General features: G+C 17.5%; 4 protein-coding genes and 1 non-coding gene across 5 annotated transcripts in view; 3 read left to right on the top strand and 2 right to left on the bottom strand.

Moving 5' to 3' along the window:
• PF3D7_1138900 overlaps window positions 1-1,697 on the bottom strand; it is a 3,360-nt gene extending 1,663 nt beyond the window's left edge. Inside the window, exon 1 of the non-coding RNA XR_002966648.1 lies at window positions 1-1,697. This exon is cut by the window's left edge and continues 1,663 nt beyond it. This is a non-coding gene — a non-coding RNA (uncharacterized ncRNA).
• Window positions 1,698-2,644: 947 nt separating this feature from the next.
• Window positions 2,645-9,249, top strand: PF3D7_1138800 (WD repeat-containing protein, putative; the record flags this gene model as incomplete). The annotated part of the gene is made up of 7 exons (XM_001348034.2): window positions 2,645-6,813; window positions 6,970-7,195; window positions 7,382-8,123; window positions 8,288-8,416; window positions 8,533-8,850; window positions 8,927-9,085; window positions 9,230-9,249. 7 exons carry the CDS (start codon window positions 2,645-2,647, stop codon window positions 9,247-9,249), a joined length of 5,763 nt encoding a protein of 1,920 aa, XP_001348070.2.
• A 1,507-nt stretch (window positions 9,250-10,756) lies between these two features.
• Window positions 10,757-16,847, top strand: PF3D7_1138700 (conserved Plasmodium protein, unknown function; the record flags this gene model as incomplete). Its single annotated transcript, XM_001348032.2, has 4 exons — window positions 10,757-10,838; window positions 10,985-11,024; window positions 11,175-11,253; window positions 11,436-16,847. 4 exons carry the CDS (start codon window positions 10,757-10,759, stop codon window positions 16,845-16,847), a joined length of 5,613 nt encoding a protein of 1,870 aa, XP_001348068.2.
• A 1,307-nt stretch (window positions 16,848-18,154) lies between these two features.
• PF3D7_1138600 (beta-catenin-like protein 1, putative) lies at window positions 18,155-20,142 on the top strand (the record flags this gene model as incomplete). Its single annotated transcript, XM_001348031.2, has 3 exons — window positions 18,155-18,223; window positions 18,469-19,882; window positions 20,042-20,142. The coding sequence occupies 3 exons, from the start codon at window positions 18,155-18,157 to the stop codon at window positions 20,140-20,142; spliced, it is 1,584 nt and encodes a 527-aa protein (XP_001348067.2).
• Window positions 20,143-21,262: 1,120 nt separating this feature from the next.
• On the bottom strand, window positions 21,263-24,037 carry PF3D7_1138500 (protein phosphatase 2C; the record flags this gene model as incomplete). Its single annotated transcript, XM_001348030.2, has 1 exon — window positions 21,263-24,037. One exon carries the CDS (start codon window positions 24,035-24,037, stop codon window positions 21,263-21,265), a length of 2,775 nt encoding a protein of 924 aa, XP_001348066.2.
• Window positions 24,038-27,948: the final 3,911 nt, after the last annotated feature.

The following is a 27,948-nucleotide window of genomic DNA, read 5'->3' as shown; positions in this document are numbered from 1 at the left end:
ATCTAATTATTTGTTAATAAAAAAAAAAAACATAAAAAAAAGAAAAAATATATAAAAAACATTTTACGTATATAAATTTATACATATAAATGATAAATATATGATATATATATATATATATATTTTTTTTGAATTTATATATTAATGTTTATAATATCATGTATATATGACATATTTATTTGATAAGCGTGTACGTACACACATATATATATATATATGCATTTATATAAATATATTTATTTGTTTTTATATATATATATTAATATTTATTTGTTATTATGTATATTTTAATATTTATTTATATATATTTATTTGTTATTATGTCTATGTTAATTTTTGTTTATATATATTTATTTGTATATTTTCATATATACACATCCAAGTACATAAATATTTTTTAATGTTTATGGTTATATGTATATATATGTGATTATATATATTTTTGTATATATATATATATATATACTTAAGTATATAAATATTTGCATATATTTATGTTCATATATATAAAGATAAATATTAGTATATATTTTTTTTAATATATATAGGTTGATATGTTTACTCATATAGACTTATATATAAATATACATATACTAGAATATTTTAATCTTATTATATATAAACCTGTATATATATACATAAGTTTATGTGTCTAATATTTTCTATCTATATTTGTAAATACATATTATATATATATATATTAAAATAAAGTCAAAATCATAAAATATAACCCTTTTAAAGTAATAAATACATACATATATACATACATACATAGATACATACATACATAGATACATACATACATAGATACATACATACATAGATACATACATACATATATACATACATACATATATACATACATACATGCATACATATATATATATATATATATATATATATATATATATATATATATATATATATGAATAACAATTCATAATAATATAGACCTTAGTTGTAATTTATATTACGTATAAAAAGTTTAGTAAGAAAATTAAGATTATAAAAGAATTTATTTTATTTATTATATATTTAATATGGAAAACAAAAATATATATAAATATTTAGTGAAATGAAAGGGGCCTCATTCATATATATATGCATATATATATATATATATATATATATATATTTTAATAGTTGATTATATGTAATTTTAAAACATTCCCCCTTTTCTTTTCTCTTATTTACATTTTTCATCTTTTATTTTATTTTATTTTAATTTATTTTCATTTAGTTTCTTTATTTTCTCTTTTAATAATTCAGCGTTATATTATATATATTTTAAATATATATAAAAGTAGGACATTTTAATATATTCAGGGTTATTTCTTTTTACTCAGGTGTAAATTATTCTTGGTCTTTAAAACTATAAATAAAATCAGTTGTGTACTTAAAGAGGACATCAAAAAAAAAAAAAAAAAAGAATTATAACTATTACAAAAACATCGCTTTAATTTTTTAAGCTGAACATGTAATTTTTATACAAAACATATATTGATATATATATATATATATTTATTAAGTCTTAACATATTATATTTAAGCGTATAAAATTTTGAATAATTTATTCCATAAAGAACAAAATATAATTATATTTAAACATTTCATATTAATTTTTTTTTTACGAAAATAAGAAAATATAAAAAAAAAAAATTCAAATTATACCATAAAAACTGTTTAATAAATTACCCCTTGCTATATTTATTTATTTCCCCTTTAAAAATTAATTTTAATAATATTTATTTTATATGTGTAAATTCTAAATAAAGATGATTTTATTAATAAATACATAATTATTTTTACTTTAAAAAAAATAAAAAAATAATTGGTATATAAATATAATTTTTTTTTTTTTTTTTTTTTTTTTTTCTTTATATTATATATATATTATAATTATATATATTTTATATAGGTACTTATTTTTTTAATATTATATATATATATGGTATGAAAAAATATATATAATATATATATAAATTTATACCTTTTAAAATATATTATTTTATGAAAAAAAAAATATATGCATATATATGTAAATTTATAATAATATATATATAATTATATATATTATTGAGCTTATATAAAACATAAAAAAAAAAAAAAAAATTATCATTTATAAATTTGTAAAATTATTTAATTTGTAAACAAAAATACTCTATATCCTTTTATTATATATATAATATATAATATATTATATGTATCATTTTTTTTATTTAAATTTTTTTTTAATTACAATGAAAATGATTATATTTTTGTAAAATAAAGAAGAAAAAAAAAGGCAGAATAAAAAAACGAACATTTTATATGGAAAAATTTATTTTTAAAATTAATATACAAAATAAGGTTTAAATATAAGAAGAATAAAAAAAAAAAATTAAAGAATTATAATAATATAAGAAAAGGTGATAATGATATATATTGATATAAATATTGATACAACTATTATATGTATATATTAATATATATATATATATATATAATATTTTTATAATTAAAATATTATTATTTTTTTTTTTTTTATATTTGTGGAAAAAAAAAATATATATATAATATTATATATTTTTTTGTTTTATGTTTTAATTACTGATTAATATTAATGAATTTGAAGAATTACAATTATTAAGATTTGAAATAAAATATGAATAATAATAATAACAATAAATATAATAATGATATTCATAACAGTATTAACAAAAATGGAAGTACAAACATAAATAATAATATGAATATGCCCAATAATATCATGAGTAATATTGCGAATAATCGAGGTAGTATACAAAGCAATATTAATAATATACCGAGACCTATGAATAATATTAATAATGTACATAGTAATATAAATATACCAAGCAGTAGAAATATATCAAGTAATATAAATATGGCAAATAGTAGAAATGTGTCAAGTAATATGAATATGACAAATAATGTGGGTATTAATAATAATATGAATATTAATAATAATGTTAATAGGACAAGTAGTATAAATGTTCCAAATAATATGGGCAGAACAAGTAACATTAATTTATCAAATAATATGAGTAGAACAAATAACCTGAATATGAACAATAATATAAATAGTGCTAATAATATGAATATGCCAAATAATATGAATGCATCAAATAATAATATGAATATATCAAGTAATGTGAACAGAACAAGTAATGTGAACAGAACAAGTAATATGAATATTCCAAATAATATGAATATTCCAAATAATATGAATATACCAAATAATATGAATATGCCAAATAATATGAATATTCCAAATAATATGAATATTCCAAATAATATGAACATTCCAAATAATATGAACATTCCAAATAATATGAATATGCCAAATAATATGAATATGCCAAATAATATAAATATGCCAAATAATATAAATATAACAAAAAATAGAAGTAATAGCATATTAAATAATAATGTAAATAATATTCCAAACAATATAAGTAGCATATCTGCAAATATTAAACCACGAAATATGTCAAGTAATATTAAACATAATTTAAACAATTTTAATAATAATATGGTCAAAGATATTAATGTAAAAAGTTCAATAAAAATGAGTAATGATCTAAGTAATAGTAATATACATAAAAATAGTATAATAAACAATAATAATAATAATAATATTAGTAATATTAGTAATAATAGCGCAAGAGAGAGTGTTATGAGTAATATTAACTATAACTATAATAATATAAATTATAATAATATTATGAAAAATAATATAGACATTAACAAAAAATTAAATAATGACAAGAACAGTAATATAGATAATGCTGAAAAAATAAATAAAAAGATAGGTAACAAAATGATTATCAAAAATAGTATGAACAAAAATAGTTTTATGAATACAGATCAGAACAATGTCAATATGTATTATATGAATGATATGAAAAATACAGAGAATAATATATACCTAACAAATAGTAATAATAATGCTATGAACAAAGTGAATAATATAAAAGACAATTCTAAAACTTTACAACAATTTAAGGAAAATGAATACATGGAAAACATGTATAAGAGAGAAAAAATTATAAATGATAAAGAAAATGTGTATATTCCAAATAAAGCACCAAGTAATATTAATCAAGGAAATAATACTAGTGTTATAAATAATAAACATAATATAAATAATATGAGAAATATGAATAATACGAACAATGTGAATAATATATCTAGTATGAATAGTACGAACAATGTGAATAAAATGTCTAATATGAATAATATGAATAATATGAACAATTTGAATAATGTATCTAATATGAATAATATGAATAATATGAATAATATAAATAGTATAAATAATATGAATAGTATAAATAATATGAATAGTGCGATTAATGTAAATAATTCCAATGTTAATAATTCCTATCAAGTTGATAAGACTGTGTTTAAAACTATAAATTTAAATAATATAAACAATAAAAATAGAAACCAAATATATAAATACAATAATAATGATAGCAATAATTTCATTATGGATAATAATATAAATTCAAAATCGAATGAATTATATTACAACAACAACAATAATAATATGAATAATAATAATAATAATAATAATAATATAAATAATATGAATAAAAATATCAATTTATTATATAACGAAGACGGAAATTTTAAATCACATAATAACAATAGTGGAGATAATAATATAAATAATAATAAACAATTATTTATGAAACCCTTTCACAACAATATAGAAAACACTAATGACTTTAAAAGTAACAATGAAGAAATTAATATAAGATATAATAGTAATATGATTGGTATAAATAATGCTAACAATAATGTAATGCTGAAAGCACCTGCAAACATGAAATCCACAATGCATAAAGTGGGAGTCAAAAAACAAAAACTCAAAAATAATGATACAACGACAAATAATAATATTAATAATAATTTAACAAATATCGAAAATACAGATAATATGTATCAACTACAATTAAATAAAGAAAAACTAAATATGAACAGTACTTTTAATTTTATGAATGAAATGGACATTTTTAATGATCCTTCCCAAAGCGAAAATAAACAATCAGATTATACATCTGTAAGAAAGTATAGCACAAATAATAAGATAGCAAAAAATAACGATCAGCCAAATTCTAAACAACCTAGAGGAAGTAAAATGAGTAAAATAAATAAAATTGAAAAAATAGATAAAATTGAAAAAATAGATAAAATGAATAAGACCAATTTAGAACTAAATAATAATATGGGTAATGCAATGTCTGTTAATAATAATATGCTATATGAAGAAATAAAAAAAAATAATACAACTTCATTTGATAATGGAATAAATAATAATCGCATACCTTTATTTAATGGAACTATTCCTTTAGATAAAAATAGTAGCCAACATAATAATATGAAAATAAACATTAATAAAAATTCAAATATATCTAATAGTTTTGATAATTCATTGGATACGGATTTACAAGATGATTTTGAAAAACTCAAGGCACGCATTGAACAAGAATTTGAAGAGAAAAAAAATAAAAAAAAGAAAAAACGAGAAAAGAAAGAAGACAAAAAGGAAAACAAAAAGGAAAATAAAAAGGAAGACAAAAAGGACGATAAAAAGGACGATAAAAAGGAAGATAAAAAGGAAGATAAAAAGGAAGATAAAAAGGAAGATAAAAAGGAAGATAAAAAAGACGAAAACAAGGACGATAAAAAGGATGACAAAAAGGAGGACAAAAACAAATCAGATATACAAATTAAAGATGATAAAAATGAAGTTTCTATATTAGATGATAATATAAAAGACAAAGAGACAAATTTGGAAAAAAATGATGATATATTAAATTTAAAAAAAAATGAAGATCAAAATATATTAAATAATAACCATATTCATATATCTAAAACAGAAAATAATAATAATGATATAAAAACAAATTTAGAAACAGAAATAAATATAACAGAGGATTGTCCTATTTTTAAAAATGATGATAAAATTATTGATAATGTTAATTCAAACAATTTAAAAAGTAACACCATTTCTGATAATAGTAAAAATGAAATATTACGTAATGTAGCAAGTGATGAAACAAAAGATAATAATAATAATATAGATAACTTGAATAACCATTTTGGTAGTAATATTAATACGAATGTGCAGAAAGATAATTTAGTTACTCCAAAAATCAAAATGCATTATTCTGAACAACCATATAATATGATAAACAGAGAATCACTTGAAAACTTAGGATGTGATAAAAAATTAATAGCATTAACAAAAATATTTGGAAATGTTATGGATGATAGTGATAATAATATGACAGAAAAGGAGCCTGTACCGAAACTTAAACTTTTCGATTTGGATACATATAAAAATATGTCATTAGATACAATGTTAAATAATTTAAATTTGGATAAAGATGTTCTAAATATATTAAAAGATAAAATAAATAATATCAATAGAAATATAAATGTTACTATTTGTTCTACACCTATGGAGAAACAAATAGATAAAATTGAAAAAGAAGATATTAATGCTCCTAATTTAATAAATTGTTTTTCTGAATTTATTAACTGGTGTGATAATAATCTTATTCAAATTAAATTACAATTATATAATATTGCTTTTTGTCTTTTATTAGAAATATATATTTTATTATTAACTATTAATTATGAATATATAGAAAATTTCAAAAACCAATATTTAAAAAAATTTTCCGCCTACGAACCTGTAACAAAGTTCTTATTAACGTGTGTTAGTTTAACACAAATATTTGAGATATCATTAATACGTTTCAAAAAGAAAAATTCAAAACATATTGTGCACATGACAAAGTATGTATTTCATTTTAATATGTATATGTATATATAAATATAAATATATATATATATATATATATATATATATATATATATACATATATATTACTTGTTTTATATTTTCTTCAGTGTTATATATATTTTTATTTCATTTATGTTATTTCATTTTAGATTAGGTAAAAAATCACTCTTACAATACTTAAGTGTATATGAAGGTATTCCTTTGTACAATATAATTACAACCAAAATAAAAATTATTGAAATTGATGATACAAAAAGGAATTTTAATTTCTTCTATGCATTTGTCTCTTCAAATTTTTTCTATAACGTGAAATTAACTTTTCCTGTGCAATGGAATTTACCTTCTATATATTTAACTAACGATGAAATCGTAGAGGTATGAAAAAAAAAAAGAAGTCAATGATGTATTTCTGTAACGTTATAATAAATATATGTACCATTTTATATGTAATTGTTTTTTCCTTCTATTTTAATATATACATATATATATATATATATATATAACACATTTATGTATTATTTATTTTGTTTTATGTTTGCTAATTTTTTTCTACAATATCAGGATGAAAATAAAAAATCGCTAACGGAGAAAGAACAAAATAATTATGTACCTAATGAAAATAATGATGCGTATTATTATTATAAACATATATTAAAAACACAAGCAACTAATAGATTAAGAGTAACCAAAAAGAATATTCCAAGTATACTTTATTATTGCTTAAACAATTGTAATGACCTGACATGTGCAGAACTTTCTGGATATGACGGATCTTTAATCGCAACGGCACATTCAAATAACATAATAAAATTATGGAATTTAAAAAAATCCGAAATGAATAAAGTAATGAATGAGAAAAGAGATATAGATGAAATTAATGAGTATATGGATGACGTTAGAAAACATGAATCTTATTTAAATGGAAAGAAAAGCATTCCATTAGATATAGATGAATATAATAACAAGGGAGTATCAAAATTATATGGAAATACATTTAATGTGTCTAGTTTGTCCTTTGGTGAAACAGATAAAATTTTATTATCTGGTAATTTAAATGGTGATATATATTTATACAGCACAATTAGTAATAAAAATTATGTAAAATATGTAGGTGGACATACACCAATATGGTCTATAGACACAGCCTTTTTAGGATACTTCTTCGCAACTGCGGAAGATGATGGAAATTTAAGAATATATTCTACTAATAAAACTTATCCATTCATTACATATAAGTATAATTGTCCGGTTAATGTATGTAAATATCATTATAACAATACGCTTGTAGCATGTGGTTATTATGGTAATATTAAAAAAATGAACATATTTCAAAAATTAAAATATATAATATATCACCACATAAAAGGAAATTCATATAAATTAATATATAAATACGTATATGTTTATATGTTTTTATATTATACATTTGTTCATATGTTTTATTATTCTTTTCTTTCTTTTTTTCAGATAATTATGTACATTTATACGATGTTAGGATTAATTCATTCATAAAACGATTTAAAAATAATTATCCTAGCAATCAAGGTGTGACCTCTTTAAGTTTTTCAAAGAATGGACGTTTTCTTTCATATGCAGGTATATACATATATAAATATTACAAAGTTGAAGGAATAAATAAATAAATAAATAAATACATACATACATACATATATATATATATATATATATATATATATTGTTTTATATTATAGGTGGATATACTAATAACCTAAACCTAATAGACTTGGCCATGGACAAATTTGTTGAAGTAGAACAAAAAGAAAATATGGGCATTAACATTAACTCATTTGACGAATTGAAATATGCAGATAACATTAGAAAGTCTATTGATGGATATTTAGAAAATGACCTTATGAACATTGATGAAAGGAAAAATGTATCTGAAATAAAAAAAGACGACTTTAGTTTTTATGAAGATAAAATTTTAAATATCGATTTTAGTTATGACAACAATTTATTGGTTACTGCTTCTTGTAATAATATTATTGATTTTTATAATTGTTCAAAAGGTTGGGAAAAAAATTAAATAAAATATAAACATGGAAAATAATGTTTATATATATATATATATATTTTATTTTTTAGCATCACAAGAAATTAAAAGTACCATGGATAAAAAACGAATAAAATTAAATAATACAAAAGATAAAAATAGATATGTCAAATTATCAAAATCTTTTGGTGTGCACTATTCCAATTTAATATCAGCTAAATTTACACCTGAGAATGCTCTTCTCTTATTTGGTAAGTAACTTTTATATTTATTTTATTTATAAATTTTTTTTTTTATTTAGAAAAAGCCATATATATTATTTTTTTAAATTAACAATTATATTATATATATATATATATATATATATATATATATATATATTTTACTTTTTACAGGAATTAATACATTAATATAGAAATGTTATTATCAGATAAAAACAAAAAAAAAAAAAAAAAAAAAAAAAAAAAAAGAAAAGAGAAATATATGTGTGTATATTACATTATATTTTTATATGTTGCTTTTAAAGTTACTTTTTTTTAATTGTTCAAGTATTAATATAATGTTAAAATTATTTTTTTCTCTTTTTTTATATTTCATATATGTTTTTGAATATCTATATAATCATATAAATGAACCTTTTATTATTATATAAAAGCAAATTAAAAAAAAAAATACTTCTATATATATATATTTTATTTTTTTTTAATTTATTATTTTCCGTTACATTTGTTTTTATGCCTTATATTTTTATCTCTCTAATTTTTGTGTTATACATAAATATATTTATAATATATAATTTTTAATTTTATTCATTTATTTTTTTTTTTTTTTATTACTAAAATTTAGATCTTTATAGGATCTTAGATCTATGGATATATAATTAATATATATATATATATATTTTTTTTTTTTTGTTTATGATGTTTAAATATATATATTTTTTATGATAAAATAATATATATATTTATAATAAATATAAACATTGTTGTTTTTCTTTTTCGTTTTTTTTTTTTTTTTTTGAAAATAAACAAACTAATTATAAAAACATGTCAACATTTTTTTTTTTTTTTAATTTCTTTCTATATAATTTTTTATTATCTTCTCAAAAAAAAAAAAAAAGAAAAAAAAAAAGAGGTATAACATATTTTTAAAAATAATATATATAAATATTATTATGAAGAGTAATTATATTGAAAAAATGAATATTTTTTTCTATTGTTCTTTTAAAGGCAATATTAGAAAAAGCCTAAAAATATATTTATAAATAAAAATATTGTGGAAGAAGAAAAAAAATTCACAAAGAAATAAAAATCAACAATAATATATTATATATATATATATATATATATATATTAATATATTTTTATATAACGTTAATTTTTTTTTTATAATATAATTATAATAAATTAAAATCTACATTTTTAAAAAAATTCTAATTAATATTTTCCTTTCCATATATAATAATATATATATATTTTTTTTTTATTTATTTATTTTTAATAAATAAATATTTTTTATTTATTTTGTTTTTTTTTTTTTTATACTCTTTTTGTGATTTTTTCGTAAAAAACTATAATATTATAATCTATAAAATATATAATATATATTATATTATAGATTTCTTGATGATTTTTAAATAATATTTGTAATATAAGAAAAAAAATATATTTTTTTATATTATTTATATGTATTGCTTATAACTAATGTTTATGTTTATGTTTATGTTTATGTTTTTTTTTTTTTTTTTTTATTTGTAATTTATTTGATTTTTTTAAGTATAATATATAATTTTAAAATCATGTAATTATATATATATATATATATATATATATAATAAATCAATGAAAAAAAAATGTTTGATTTGATTATAAAATAGATCTTATAACCAGGAAAAATATATTTTTTTTTTTTTAATAACCAAGATGAAGAACGTTAAACAAAATATTTCAAATTTTAGAGAATTAGCAAAACAGTTGGAGGCATGTATTCATTTCGATTCAACTGGTAAATGAAATATATATATGTATATATATATATATATATATATGTATATATGTATAATTCCTAATATTATTATTTGACTTATACCTTTAAATATACAATTTTGTAAAAAATATATATTTTTTTTTTTTTTTTTTTTTTTTTTGTAGATATCGAGGTTATGAGAGATATTTATTTAAAATGTAAAAAGTAATACTAATAAAAAAATAAATTAAATAAGAAATATATTTTATATTAATGGGTTGTGAATCGCAATATTTTATAATATATATATATATATATGTAAGACTTTAAAAATTTTAATTTTTTATTTTGTTTAATTTTTGTCTTTTTTTTTAGAGATTTAATTTCACTAGAAAAAATAACCTTGGAAGCACTAGAAAAGGGGAAAGCAAATTTATTCGAGGAACTAGTACAGGTAATAATAACAAAATAATATAAATAAAATATATATATTTATATATTGTATATATATAATGCTTGTATTTATGTGTATATAAAATTTTCATCCTTCACATATTTCAACATGTTATACATTTTATTCCCACCACCTTCTTTATCCCCATGCTGTCAATTTTCCGCTCCTTTTGTTCTTTTTAGGTTTCTACCGAAGTAAATAGATCAATAAAACTTTTTGAAAAATTTGAGAGAGAACACAAAAAAGATGGTACCGTAAGAATTTCTGAGGGTACTAATCAAACGACTTTTAGTTATGATATGAAGGAACAAAACAAGAAAAAGAAAAAACATAATGATAGAAAACATGAAAAAAGAAATAATAGAGAAAGTATTAGAAAACATAAAAGTGAACATTATGAAGATGAAGATGAGTATTATGTTGATGATGACGATGATGATGAAGAAGAAAATGATAAAAGAAGAGAAAAACGAAGCAAAAGAAAAGATTCTGAGAAAAACAAAGAGAGAAAGAAAGAAAAAAAGAAATCACATATAAATGAAGAAAAATATAAAGATAGAAATATGAATAGACGTGACACTTTTATGTATAAAAGTGACTCCAAATTTTCATATAATAAAGATTTCGATAATAATATACAAGATACTAATCTTTTTAGTAGTGAATTTGATGAAGAATTAAATGAATACCGTCATGAAAAGTTTAATAAACATACGAATATGAAAGAAAAAAGAAAAAGTAAAAAAGATAATAAAAGTAATTCAAGAAAAGGTAATAAAACGAAAGGTCATGAACATTTAAGTAATATGAATGAAGAAGATGAAATAGAAAATGAGATTAAAGATGATAATTTTGAATTAAGTGATGAAAATTATAATGATAATAAAAAAAAAATTTATTTTAATGAAAATAAATTATATAATTTAGATGATAGCTCTTCAAATGATATTATGAATTCAATGAATAAAAGAAATAGTTTAGAAAAAGAATTCTTATCAAGTAATAAATCTCTTAATTTATTAGTACATATATCAGAAATTATTAATGTTTCATTTAATTTAAAGAATAATGTAAATATATTTATTACGATAAAATCTATTGATAATAAAATATATTTAAAAAAAAAAACAAAAAATAAAAGTATACAAAACTGTTCTATAAATATTTCAGAATTGTTTGATTTTTCTTTTAACTATAATAAAAAATTGTATTTAATAATCGATATTATTGATAGTATTGATGGTACTTATTATTATAATTCTATAATAAATTTAAATAAAATCCTTTTGAGAAAAAATAAATATTTCCTACCAACTATATTTACCTTGACACCAAAAAATGAAAAAGCAAAATTAGAACAAGGATTATTATATAATGAAAATAGTACAAATGCAAATCGTTATCAACAGGTACCAAGTAATTATATAATTCTTCCATCAAACGGATTTACAAATATGAAAAATATGAATGAAGTTTCAAATGAACAAGTAAAAAATGGCGTATATAATAATAAACAAATTTTAACACCTAATCCATTTTTTGGATTCAAAAAAAATTATAACAATCCAAATTTAAATAATCAAAATATGAATAATTTTAATTTTAGCAGTCGAAATGTTAATTCTTATCCTAATCTTAATAATTTTAATTTTACAAGTAGAAATATGAACAATCATAATTTGAATAATTTTAAAAATGGATATCTCTCACCTAATTTGAATAATATTAATTATGGAACTAGAAATATGAGAGTTACCCCTTTTAATTCTCCCGGTCTTAATATGGGACGACCCTACATGTTCACTCCCCGTCAGTATCCCCAAATGAATAATGTGAACATGAATGTTAATGGTATGGGTTATATGAACAACGTGAATAGTATGAACAATGTGAATAGTATGAACAATGTGAATAGTATGAACAATGTGAATAGTATGAACAATGTGAACAATATGAATAATAGGAACAATAATCAATTTAGCAATTATTTTAATAATATGCCTACCGTTGGAAATATAAACAAAGGTAACATAGAAAGTAACTGTTTTAATAATACCAATGTGAATAATGCTTTGTTACAAAATACTAATTTCAATAATAATAGTAATAATTCAGGTGCATTTTTTTTTGATAAAAATGGATATTTAAATAACTCCAAAGGGATGTCATACAAAAGAGAAGAAGAAAAAGTCCCAAGTAACTATACATATATTATCATGAATGTGTTTTTAAAAAATAAAGAATTTGATCATATTACTGAATTGAAAAAACAGAATAAATTAAATGTTTTCAAAGAATTGTATAATGGATGTAACAGAGAGAAGATTTATTATTTGAATAAGAATAAAGAAAATGAAAAGAAAATAGAAGAATTAGATAAAATGGTTATGCTTTTAGAATTAGATAATGAATCCTATTTAGATGCTAATAAAAAATTGAAAGAAATAATTGAAGGCAATAAAGAAATTATCAAAAGTATAGAAAAGGTTTTAACTAAACAAAATAATAAAATAGAAAAATTAGAAAAAGAAAATCAAAAAGTTATAGAAACAGAAAAAGAATTGGAAGGTAATAAAAAAGAAAATAATGTTTTATCAGAAAAAATAACCAAATTGAATTCAATATATAATGAAAATATAATAAAATTAAAAGATTCAAGTCAAATTAATAATAATTTAAATAGTAAAGTTAATAATTTAATATTTCAATTACAAAATTCACAATGTAAAAATGAAAAATTAATGTTATATTTATCATTCTTATTAAAACATATACATAAATTAAATTGTGAACAAAATAATATGTTAACTTTTCAAAAATTCCAACAAAAAAATTCACAAATTGCTAATTCATTATTAGACAAAGAAAGTTTATATCATTTAAATAATTATACAAATACATATATGTTAAATAAAAAAAAAGAAAATGAAAAAAAATTTATATATACCAAAGAAAATAATAGTAATAAATATATTAAGGAAATTTTAAAGTTTGTAAAGAAAGAAAAAAATAATGAAAATTATAAAGATTCAAAAGTATTACAAGATATATTGAATATATGTGACGATGATCATCTTGATGATCATAATAATAATGATAGAAATAATGTTAGCAATAATAATAATGAAGATGACGATGAAGATGAAGAATTGTTACATTTCAAAAACGAAAAAAATCTTCTAACATACGAAAATAATAGTAACCTTATAGAAGATTATAATGATATCCATGATAATAGTAAAACTAATATAACTTTAAAAGATGAAAATTATTTATTATTACAAGACGATTCCTATATTGATGATTTTTTAATGAATCAATATAAAAAATATATCACTACTTCAACAAAAGAAAAAAGACAAGATGATGATTTGGAGGAACATAAACAAAATAAAAAAAAGGGAAATATTAATCAAAATGATTATATATATGATAATAAAAAAGATATGTACCTTTATGATTTAAATAAAAAATCTTTTTCAAATGAAGAAATAAACACAGATGATGAATATAATAATCAAGAACAACGAAGACTTCGAAATATAAAATATAATGATAAATCAAAATATCAACATTATAATAATGATTCAGATAATACATTTGATTTAAACCATATGAATAAAAATAATACATACGTAGATCATGCAAAAAAAAATATACCATTATACGACCAGCAGAAAAATATAATTAATTGTTCAAATAGTACATTCTCATTTAATATGTTAAATAATACAGAACATGATCCAATAATTATATCATACAAAAAAATAAAAAAACATAAAAACAAGGAAATCAATGAATATGATAATAAAAAAAGTGATAAAATTTTAAAAAAGAAAATCAAAGAAAAGAATGAAAAGAAAACAAAATCATCTCTTGCACAATCGAATTTTTTCTTAGGTCTAAAACAGGATGATGATGCTCAAAAAATGTATGTACATAATTATAAAAAAAAAAAAAAAAAAAAAAATGGAATTCTTTCAACAAATGAACATTATACATTTAGTAATTGTGAAATGGATAGTTATAATAAAGACACTGAGGAAACAAGTAATATTATTTTAAGTGATGGATATATAAATGATAAGAAATGTTTGTTGAAACTAAACAATGATAATAAGACAAATAATAAAAAAAATAATAAGAAAAAATATTCACTTAATTGGAATGATAAAATTAATCAAAAGTTTTCTATATCCAAATATGGTAAAAAAGGTTTGCTACATGAAGGTAGCTTAAGTCAAGAGGATCATACAAATAAACAACAGCATAATGTAAATATGAATAAAACAAAATTAGGATTAAATAAAATAAAAAATATAAATAATTTAAGTAAAAAAACAACAAATGATTATTTAAGTGATTATAAAAATTTTGAACAAAATTTTAATTATTTTGTAAGAGCATCAAAAAATTTAAAAGGAACTATATTAACAAATAATGATGATAAATTAAGTTATGCTATCAATATAAATGAAAAAAATTATTTTACAAACTTGGAAAAAATAATTAATAAGTGTAATAAAAAAGAACAAAATATATCACATTTAGATAATTATTTAAATACACAAATGGGTTCCAATTTTATAACAGACGAGGAAATTAATGAACATAAAAAATTTATGCGAATATTTTATACGAAAAATAATAAAGGTCTCATTTTTCAAAATAACCTTATGAAAATTTATGCCAAAATTTATATGAATCATTCAAGTATGACAAATAAACAAAAGACATATAAATTAGATACATCAAATGTGACAAAAGATATTAGCAGTACAGATAATAATAATAATAATAATAATAATAATAATAATAGTAATAATAACAATAGTAATAATAGTAATAATAACAATAGTAATAATAACTATAGTAATAATAGTAATAATTATGATAGTAATAAGAAGAATATGTTGGAAAATAATCTAACAAATGATAAAATATATATGAATATTTACGTAAAATCCATATTATATAATATTTTATATATTAAAAGTGATTTATCAGAAAATAAAATGGATCATATAAAAGTTATAAAAAGAAATATAAAAAAGAATCATAACGACGCTATTGAAGAAAATGAATATATAAATTTAAAAAAAAATGATATATGTTTATTATATACTTTATGTTTCAAAAAATCATATCTAAATCATATGCTAATATTCCTTAATATGGATTGTTTAATTAATGATAATACAATAATTAAATTCAAGTTAACTTTACCTTTTCCTCATTTATTTTTATGTAAACCAAATAGTTTATATTTAAATAATTTTATTAAAAGTATATCAGGAACAACAAAATATTATTGTAAAACATATTATTACAATTTAGTAAGATTTCCTACCTTTCAGGAATTTATTAATTCTTTAAAATTATATAATTCATTTAATGTATTCCATTTTAATTCATTTAATATTTTATATACGACCTATCCAACTGATAACAAAAATAAAATACTTCTCATAATTGTTTGTGATTTTATTAAAACCAAAAATCAAAATAATACCGATCAAGTGAAATTACATTTTATATCTTTATCAAATACTATAATTAGTTTTGCTATTAATTTGTTTAAGCAAATATTATAATTTAAAAGAAATTAAATTTTTTTTTTTTTTTTTTTTTTTTTTTAATATATTAGACAAAACAAAGAACAGTTATTTATTTTTTATATAAATGAATATATATTTTTTTTTTATGTAATAATTTATATATTATGTATATATAATCCCAAAGTTTATTATGATCATTTTCATTTACTATCCGTTTTGTTTTTGTGTATATATTAAAAAATTCTTGATTGTATTTTGTAAAAAAAAATATAAGCAATTTTATCCGTATTAATATTATTTAATCTATATATAAATGTCCACATATATATATATATATTTATATAATAGTTATATTGTTTTGTTTATTTACTAATTTTTTCTTTTTAAAAAACTTGCTGGTATTTTACAATTCCTTTAACTTTTTTTATAATTGTTTTTATTCTGTTATTTTTGTTAATTTTTTTTATATAGTTTACAAAATATAGGATTCATGGAATTTTATTTGTTCTCTATATAAATATACATAAACATAATATGTTTATTTAACATTATATAGTTAAAATTATGGGTATACAAAAAGATCATTAATTATTTCCTATATTATATAAAACTACAAAATTTAAATATATAATAATAAGTTCTTATAGTTCTGAAAAATATTAATAATTTGTTAGATATATAAAATGAAAAGATATCATTTTATTATGTAGGAAATATTATTATTAAAATAGTTAATATATATATATATATATATATATATTATAACTATAATTCATATGTTATATATAATCATACCTTAAGAAAAAATAATAATAAATAACAGTATTATAAATATACCCAACAAAATAATAATTATATATATTTTAAAATAATAGTTCAAAGAATCTTTTTATATTTTTATTTATTATTATTATTATTTTTTTTTTTTTATTTATTTATTTTTTTTTTTGTCCTTTTCAATATAGTGAATATAATAACTTATTATATAATATATATATATATATATATATATATATATTTATTTATTTATAATTTTATTGATAATAAAAATATATTTAAAAAAATATATATAATCAAAAAAAATGGTGTATAGTTTACGTATAACGAATAATTTTGAAATAATATAATATTTTGAATTTATAAAAATCGGAAATATTATTTTAAAATAATATTTTATTATTTTTATATGTATTTTGTTTTTTTGTGATATTTGTACCTTGATATATATTTTGGTTATCAACATTATTTGTATACATATATATATATATATATATATATATATATATTTTTCTGTTACCCTCTTTAAAAATAACAAAAAAATATGTTTTGATGTTTGGTTAAAAATGGCAGATGAAGAATTTAGTGATGAAGAAGAAGTCGACGTTGAAGAAATTTTAAAACAAGCGGAAAATGTAAGAATAAAAAAAAATATATATATATATATATATATATATATATATATATATATGTATATATATTTTTTTTTCATTTATACATATATGTATCTTGTTGAATTTAATAACAATACATTTTAATAAAAAAATATATAAATAATTTAACATATATAATAAATATATTTATATATATTTATTTATATTTATTTATTTATATTTATTTATATTTATCCATGTTTAATTTGTTTTTATTGTGATTTTAGATCGAATGTGTTGATGAAAATAGCATAAAAAAAATCGGAGTGCTTTTAAAAAAGAAGAAAACAAAAAATGAAAGAGACAGAATGGAATATCCAGAGGAACCTGAAAAATGGGTAAGCAGTGAAGTGGACTTAGACGAAATATTAGTAAATTTGAAGAATTTAAGTGTATGTACAAATTTATATAAAAGTATGATAGATTCAGATATATTTGGTGAGATCATTGATTTGTTAAATCATCCTAATAATGATATTGTTATAGAAGTTATTGATATTATTAAAGAGATTACTAATCCATCTAATATATATGAATTAGATAAAGAATTGAATGATATAATGATACATTATTTAAATAAAAAAAAACTATGTCATTTTCTTATAAATGTATTAGATAAAATAAATGAAGAAGAAAATGATGAATATTATAATGCTATGACATCTATTCTTAATATTTTAGATAATATATTCGAATTAGAAAATGACTTACAAAATGATTTATTAAAAAATTCTAAATTACTATTTTTTTTACTAAATAGAATTAATAATGAAATTAAAAGTGATGATTCGAATTCATTATATGCAAGTGAAATTTTTGTATTACTCATTTTAAGAATTAATCAATTTTCTCAAAACGTATATGATGATTTTTATTATATTATATCTATTTTTAATCCTATTCTAAAATATATTTCTAAATATAAAGATAAAGATCCTGAAAGTATTAATAAAAAAGAAATTTTATTAAACTATTTCCAAGCCTTAGGAAATTTATTACTTTTAAATAAAAATAAAAATGTCTTTCAAAATACAATCGGATTTGAACTTATGCTCAAATTATTAAGTGAAAGGAAATTTTTATGTTTTCCATCTCTTAAGATTTTCGCTATCTTATTAAATGATATCGAAACATGTAACAAATTCATTGAAATGAATGGACTCAAATATTTGTTTTGTCTATTTATGTTAAGAGATATTAAAAAACAAAATCATATGAGTGTATTCGAATTTGAGGAAAATATTATAATCATTATATCAAATTTGTCTTTATTCTGTACAGGTACATTTCAAGGAAGAGTACTCAGTAAATTTGGGGAAAAAAAATGTGAAAAAATTATAAGACTATTAGAAATAAGGCAAAAATACCATGAAATTATAATTAAGGATAAAAAAAAAAAACAAAAAAATAAAAATCAAGTAAATGAAAATTTAAAAAAAATGAATATTCAAATTGATGAAGATTCTAAAAAGGACCTGGAATACATAGAATTGTGTGATAAAGGTTATCTAATATATCAGCTAACAGATGTAATATTGATAGCTCTTTTTTATATGAATAATACATATATTTGTAATAATATATTTATTCATTTGTATACAAGAAATATAGATATACAGTCAATATATGAAAATATATTAGGTAAACTAATAAATAAATAATATATATATTTTTATGCTTACGCATCGGTTTTTTTTTTTTTTTTTTTTAAATTAAATATTTCAAATGTACATAATATATATATATATACATATATATATATATATATATTCATTTATTTATTTATATATATTTTTTTAGATTTTTTGGATTGCTTAGATGATGAGGATTTAGATGAAAAGCTAAACGAAATGCTTACACACTTTCTAACATCTTCAAAAGAATCAAATTTATTTTTATAACCAATATATCTTTTATCTTCATATTAATTCTCACGACAAATTTTATTCAAAAAATAAAATAAAATCAAATACAAAAAAAAAAAAAATATTAAATATGTAATATACTATCAGAAGTAAAACATCTTTATTGCTTTCAATTTAGGATATACTTAAAAAGCAATACTTGATATTAGTAAAATGTATATAATTATATATATATATATATATATATATATTTATATTTATGTTTATGTTTATGAAATATATCTTTAAATATAAAACTAAAATGAAAAAATTTATAATACTCAACAGTTTTATATCTACATATATAATTGACAATTAAAAGGCTAAATATATAAATTATTTATTATTAATAAAATGTTTGAGAAAAGATTTATATGGTGATAATGTATTTATACGAAATACATATATCTCTCATTTTTTATTTTTATTTTTATTTTTTATTTTTATTTTTATTTTTTATTTTTATATGTATATATAATGCAATAATTTTTTTAAATAAGTATGAGAACTTATAAAAACACCATAAATTATGACATGAAAAAAAAAAAAAAAAAAAAAAAAAAAGAAAAGAAATGAAATGAAATGAAATGAAAAAGAAGAATAAATAAAAATAAATAAATATATATATATATATATATATATATATATATATATATATATATATATTTATTTATTTATTTATTTATCTATTTATTCATCTATATATGTATATATACAAGCAATTCATTCATATGATGCGTGCTTAAGAAAAAAGGTGTTCTTTTTTTTATTAAATAATATTTACATTAACACATATATAATATTATGTGTGCTAATAAAGAAAAAAAAAAAAAAAAAAAAAATCCAATATATTCAATAAATTCACATATATTAATATATAATATATATGAACAATTTTTTATTTATTTTTATTTTCTTCTATATTTTTCTTTACAAAATAAATATATAATCATTTATATACATAAATACAATAATAAAAAGGAAAATATATGTTATAATAAATAATACAAATTATTAGATACATCTGTATTATATGCATAAATGTTTCATTTTATTAATGATTTATATTATATTATATATATATATATATATATATATATATATGTAAGACTATACTTTATTCAATATCGTCGATATTAAGAAATTTCTTTTCTGTATGTATTTTATATTCAGGATTATATTGAACTATCAAACATGTCATATTATCACAACCTATACCATCATTTTCTTTATAATTATTAGATAAACATTCGTCACATAATTCTTCACAAATTTGTGATAATTTATTAAACTTTTCATATTTCTTTCTTTCAATAACAGGTGGAGCATCATGTTTATCTTCATCTCTTTCTAAATCTAAATCTTCTTCCGTCTCACTTTTTTCCTGCATGTTTATATTATCCATATTGTTTTCGTTTAGTAAATTTTCATTTTTTTGGAAATCATTATTTGATGTATTTAAAATATTTTCTTGTTCATTATTTATATTATTTTGATCTTCACTTTTTAATTTTTCATTTTGATCTGAATTATTATTAGTATTCATATGTTCACTATTTTCTGTATTATCCAAAGAATTGTTTGGATCATCTGGAATTTCTTCAAATTTTTCAAGTCTCGTTTTTACAAAACCGACAACATCTTGACCATCTTTACAATCCCATATACCATCACATGCAAGAAACAAAAATTCATCTTCTGGTGTTAAAGTAACACATGTGATTTCTGGGAAGGCTGATATTTTTTGATCTTTCTGTGGTAAAAATGGATCTCTTTTATAATGTAAATCTCCAATAGCTCTAGTCAAATTTAAATTTCCATCAACTCTACCATTAGCTATATATCCACCAGCCTTTTTAATACGAGCTTCTTCTGTTTGTAAATGTGGTTTATGATCAGTAGACATACCTAAAGAATTTCCGTTGAAACAAACAATAGCTCTAGAATCTCCAGCATTAGCTACAATTAAATAACCTTTTAATATAACAGCTACTAATGCAGTTGATCCACAACTATATGCTATATTATCTTCATAATCATTAGAATAATAATTTTCAAATAATCTTAATTCTTCGGAAGAATAAACACCATTACAATCATCTTCTCCTGTTTCTTCATCATTATTATTATTTTCATCATCTTCATCTTCTTCATGTATATCATTATTTATATTATTATCAATAACATTAGCTGAGGCTTCATCATATGCTAATCTTTCTATATCTGAATTATTTACTTCATCTCCATTATTCCTATTTTGTATAAGTCCATCTTGTTCATATCCTTGTAATGACCCATTATTATGAATATCATCATTTGTATAAGAATTTATATTTCCATTTGTATTGTCATTATTTAATAAATTATTGCTTTGAAAATGATCTATCATATTATTTATTCCTTGTTCAATTTCTCCATTCTTTTCTTGTTCTTCCATAGATTTTAAATTATCATAAGTTAATTCAGATTTTACACCATCAATTGGCTCATTCATATATGTTTCCATATTTCTCATTTTGTCCTCCTCTTTTATATCATTCTGTGTGTTTCCTTTCTCATCATTACATATATCTTTCTTCAACCTTTTAATATTATTTGTTTCGTTATTTTCTTCATTATTAAGATAATCACCTATAGTCCCTTCATTATTATTACAATGATGTGCATAAGCAGTACTAAACATTGAAGGATCATTACTACTACTATTATTATTATTATTATTATTATTATTATTGTTGTTGCTATCATTATTGTTATCTATTAATATATTATTTGTTTTTATATCATTTAAATTTAATAATCCTTTCTCATCAATTGATTCACCCATTGCTCCCTCTATTAATGCCTTATTATAAGATGACATACCATTTACTTGCTTATTTTGCTCACTATTTTCTTCACAATTATTATTTTCCTTTTTCATATGTTCATTCTTTTCAACAAGATAATTATTTTTCTTGTCTTCATCTTTCATATCATTTGTCGAAGTAGTTGCAGTTAAAATATCTGATGATGCATCATCTTTTTTAAGCATATCATTACTACTATTATTATTATCACCTAAATTTTCAATATCATCATAATTCTTCCTATCTTGATTATCACCTAAATTTAAATTAGATGAATCATAATTTTCATCGCTTCTTAAAATATTCTCTCCATTGGTACCATACAAATTAGGAGATATATTATTATTATTATTATTATTATTATTATTACTATTATTGTTATCATTACCATCTTCATATAACTGATTATGTTCTGGTTGATCTTGATTTAAAGTTGATGTAGCACTACCATCAGTATTTCCTTCCTCTACTGGACTACCATCCTTGTTATAAACAACTTGTAAACACCTCTTTCCATCTTTTTCTATAGCTTTAATACTAATATTTTTAGATATTATATCATTTAATATAGAGTATATATAATTCTCTCTTGTATCTGATTCTTCTTCATCTTCTTGTGTAGGTACACTATATTTCTTTAATTTCTCCTGATTTTCTGATAATAACATTTCTTCATCTAATTTTAAAAATGTTTTTTCAAGAGTTAATTTTATTAATTTTAATTTATAATTTTCAGATCTTTTCATATTCTTTTTTATCATTTCTTCATTAGCTTCTTTTAAACATCTTATAAATATGCGACGGAAATTATAAGATATCCATTTAGACACATTTGGACCACCATGTCCATCAAAAACACCATATATAGAAACATCTTCTTCAATTTCATTGAACTTTAAATTATTATAACATATATGTGCATCTTCCATATTCTTTCTCCATCCTTGCATGCACGATAAACCATACCTACTAGGATCTAATTCTAAATTACCTCCATCTAAAGATTCCTTATTTGTTTTTGGTGATGATAAATATGCACCCATCTTCAAAAAAAAAAAAATAAATAAATAAATAAATAAATATATATATATATATATATATATATATATATATATATATTATATAAAAATTATACAATAATGTATATATGCATATACATGAATATCATAAAAATAGTATACAATTTTAATGAATAACATACATTAAGAAATATGTTTATATTTAGATCATAAAAAAAAAATTTCAAATATAACAATATATTAGTAGCTATAAATATTTAAACTATATTTACAACCAATATACTTTAACATTTTTTATAATGAATACATTATTTTTAATAATGCACTATTTATTTATATACATAAAAATATGAAAACAGTAATAATAATAATAATATAAAAAAAAAAAAAAAAAAAAAAAAAAAACATTATTTTAAAATACTCTTTATATATATATATATATATATCACTCATAACTTATATATGCATAATATTAGTTTAAATTATAGTTTCGTTTGAAAATTTTTGTTATATAAACTATATATATATATATATATATATAATATAAATATATTCTTATTATCTTATTTTATATCATATTATTACATTATCATTTTTATATTTTATTTTTTTTTTTTTCTTTCTTACTTCTTAATTACCTTTAAATCTTTATATATGTAACATTTATTTTTTATTCTCTGAAAAAATTAAATAATTTAATGAATAATCTTTTTTTCTTTTCTTTGTATAATATATATATAAAATATATTTATATATTTTGAAAAAAAAAAAAAAAAAAAAAAAAATATATATATATTATTTATAGAAAATTATTATTATTATATTCATTTAAATAAATAGTATTATTATTATATTATATATATTGTATATATAATATTATATATATTAATTTTTGGATAGAAAAAAAAAAAAAAAAAAAAAAAAAAAAAGTAAAAAAAAAGAATGAAAGGTTCGAAGCTCAAATAAAAAAATAATTACAAATATTAAATATATTAATATTTAATATATATGTAATGAGAAAAAAAAAAAAATGTTATATAATTTATTTATTTATATATAATATAATATATATAAATTTGATGGTATACATATAAATATATAAAAAAATATTATTATAAAATTATATATTTATATATTAATAGGAAAAATATATAAAAAATATTGGAATAATTAAAATATACATAAGTATTTTTATTAAAATGTATTTTCTTTTTTTTTTCTTTTTTTTTAATTATGTGAAATATTCATGATATTTTTAATGCTTAAAAACAAAAATAAAAAATAAAAAAATAAAAAAATAAAAAATAAAAAAAATAATAAAAAAAAAAAAAAAATAATAAAATAATAAAAAAAAAAAAAATAATAACAAATAATAATCAAAATATAAATATATAAACATAAATAAAAATATTATATTTTATAATATAAATTAATTATATACAAAAAATATATTATATATATAATAATATATGTTATGTATATATAAAAATATAATAATATATTTTTATTTATGTGTTATTTTTAAATATATGCATTACGCAACAAAAATATATTATAAATAATATATTATATTATAATATATATATATAATAAAATTACACTTTAAATTTATTTATACTTCCTTTTTCTTTTTGTAAGGTTTATTTTATTATATTCATATGTATTATATATTTAAATATATTTATTTCTTCTTAATAATATTTTTTTGCACAATTTTGTATGTATTTAATAATTTTTTTCTTTTTTTTTTAAATAATGAATTTTCCATTCCATTCCTTTCTTTTTTTTCTTTTTTTTTTTTTTTTTCTTTATTTTCTATGTATCAATAAGAATATAATAAAAAAATATATTATCATTGGAATATAAATTTTTACAATGGTTTATGATAAAAATTATGATTTCTCAGAAATTAATCGAAGTGTACATATAAACATACATATTAAAGGTTTATAATATATATATTTAATTAAATATTATTATATATTATATTATGCATATTAATATATAAATATATGTATATATTTTTTTTGAAATACCACATTTATATTATTATTATATTTATTTTTTTTATATTCCACAGATATTATTTATATATGTGTATATTAAAACAACGAAAAAAAAAAAAAAAAAAAAAAAAAAAAAAAAAAAATTATATACCTTATACATAATATATATATATATACATGATATTTATTAATAATTCTTACAAGAAATGTTTTATTGAAATACTATAATCTATAATTATTTAAAGTTATATCATTTGTAATAAAACAATTAAATATATTTATATATATATAATAAAATACCTTTATTTAAAAATTTAATGTATGCATATATTTTTTTAAATGGTGTATTCTCTCTTTTTTTTTTTTTTTTAATAAATGGAATAAAAAAAAAAAAAAAAAAAAAAAAAGCGGATAAGAAAATTTTATTTATATTATAAATATTAAAAAAAGTAATAATATGTATATATAATTTTAAAAAAATATAATATTTGGTTACACATATATTTAATGTATATTCTTCCTACCTATCTTAAAATAAAATAAAATAAAATAACAGTTTTAAGTTGTAGATCAATATATTTTCCATAACCATCCAAAATAAAATATATACATATATACATATATATATTTGTATTTTTGTATATTTTATTTTTATTTTTTTTTTTTTTTTTTTTGATGGTGCAATATATTAAATAGAAAAACATAAAAGTCACAAGTATAAAATTTAGGTATATTCTTAATAGATAAATTTTGTTTTTTCTTGCAACGAATTTATTTAAAAAATTTAAACATACATAATATAAAAAGAATAGGTTATATAATGAAACATATATAAGTATATATATTTTTTTTAATTAAGAATCAAAAGTTGTTTTAAACATTTAAAATCTCAATGTTCTTAAGCAGTATTTAAAAATATATTTAATTTATTTTTTTAAATCCTTATAATTATATTAATACTTTATCATGTTCAATAATATAAATTATGCGAGAATATATTCTTATAACATTATTTAGGTATTCATATTATTACCTAATAGTTGGAATGAATAATAAACCACAAAAATGTATTGTATATGATTTTTTTTTTTTTCTTATTTATTCAATATTTTAAAAAATGATATAATTTTTTAATATATAAAGAAAAAAAAAAAAAAACCTCTCTTTTTAGAGTATTTTTTCATATTTTAATCAAATTAAATATTATTCCTTTTCTAAAAATGGAAAAGTATTTATATCCTTATGGAAGCATATATATATTATACATTGTAAAAGTTCATAAATTTATAAGATTGACAAAAAATAAAAAAAAATATGCACATTACTTTTTCATTTTATATATTCGTTCTTTATATTTATTTGTACTATGAATTATAAATCATTTTTTACAGCTATTATCTTTTTTTTTTTTTTCTTACAATTTTTAAATTAACTTATTATTATTACATAATATTTAGATTATATGTGTATATTATGAATAAATAAATAAATAAATAAATATATATATATATATATATATATATATATATATATATAATATCTTTTACACAATACGCCTAAATTTTATAGTTGTATATTATAATATTAATTTTATATTTCCATTAAAAATAATTATAATTTTTTATATTAACTTAGGATATTATTAAAACATTTCTAATTTTTTTTTTTTTTTTTTTTTTTTTTTTGGAAATAAAATAATTAATGGGGAAATGTAATTTTGAATATATTAGAGTGTCTGATTTAAAAATATACATATAATATATTTCTTACAAAAAAGAAAAGTAATAAATTTTATACATGCATAAAAAAAAAAAAAAAAAAAATATTATTATATATTTATCATTTGTGTATTTTGATATTATATATATTTTTTAATATTATACCTTTTATTTATTTTATTTTTATTTTTAGTATGTCCAAAATAATTCT

The sequence above is a fragment of the Plasmodium falciparum genome (genome assembly GCF_000002765.6).
Source record: "Plasmodium falciparum 3D7 genome assembly, chromosome: 11".
NCBI lineage: Eukaryota > Apicomplexa > Aconoidasida > Haemosporida > Plasmodiidae > Plasmodium > Plasmodium falciparum.
This window is presented reverse-complemented; position numbering and strand designations above follow the sequence as displayed.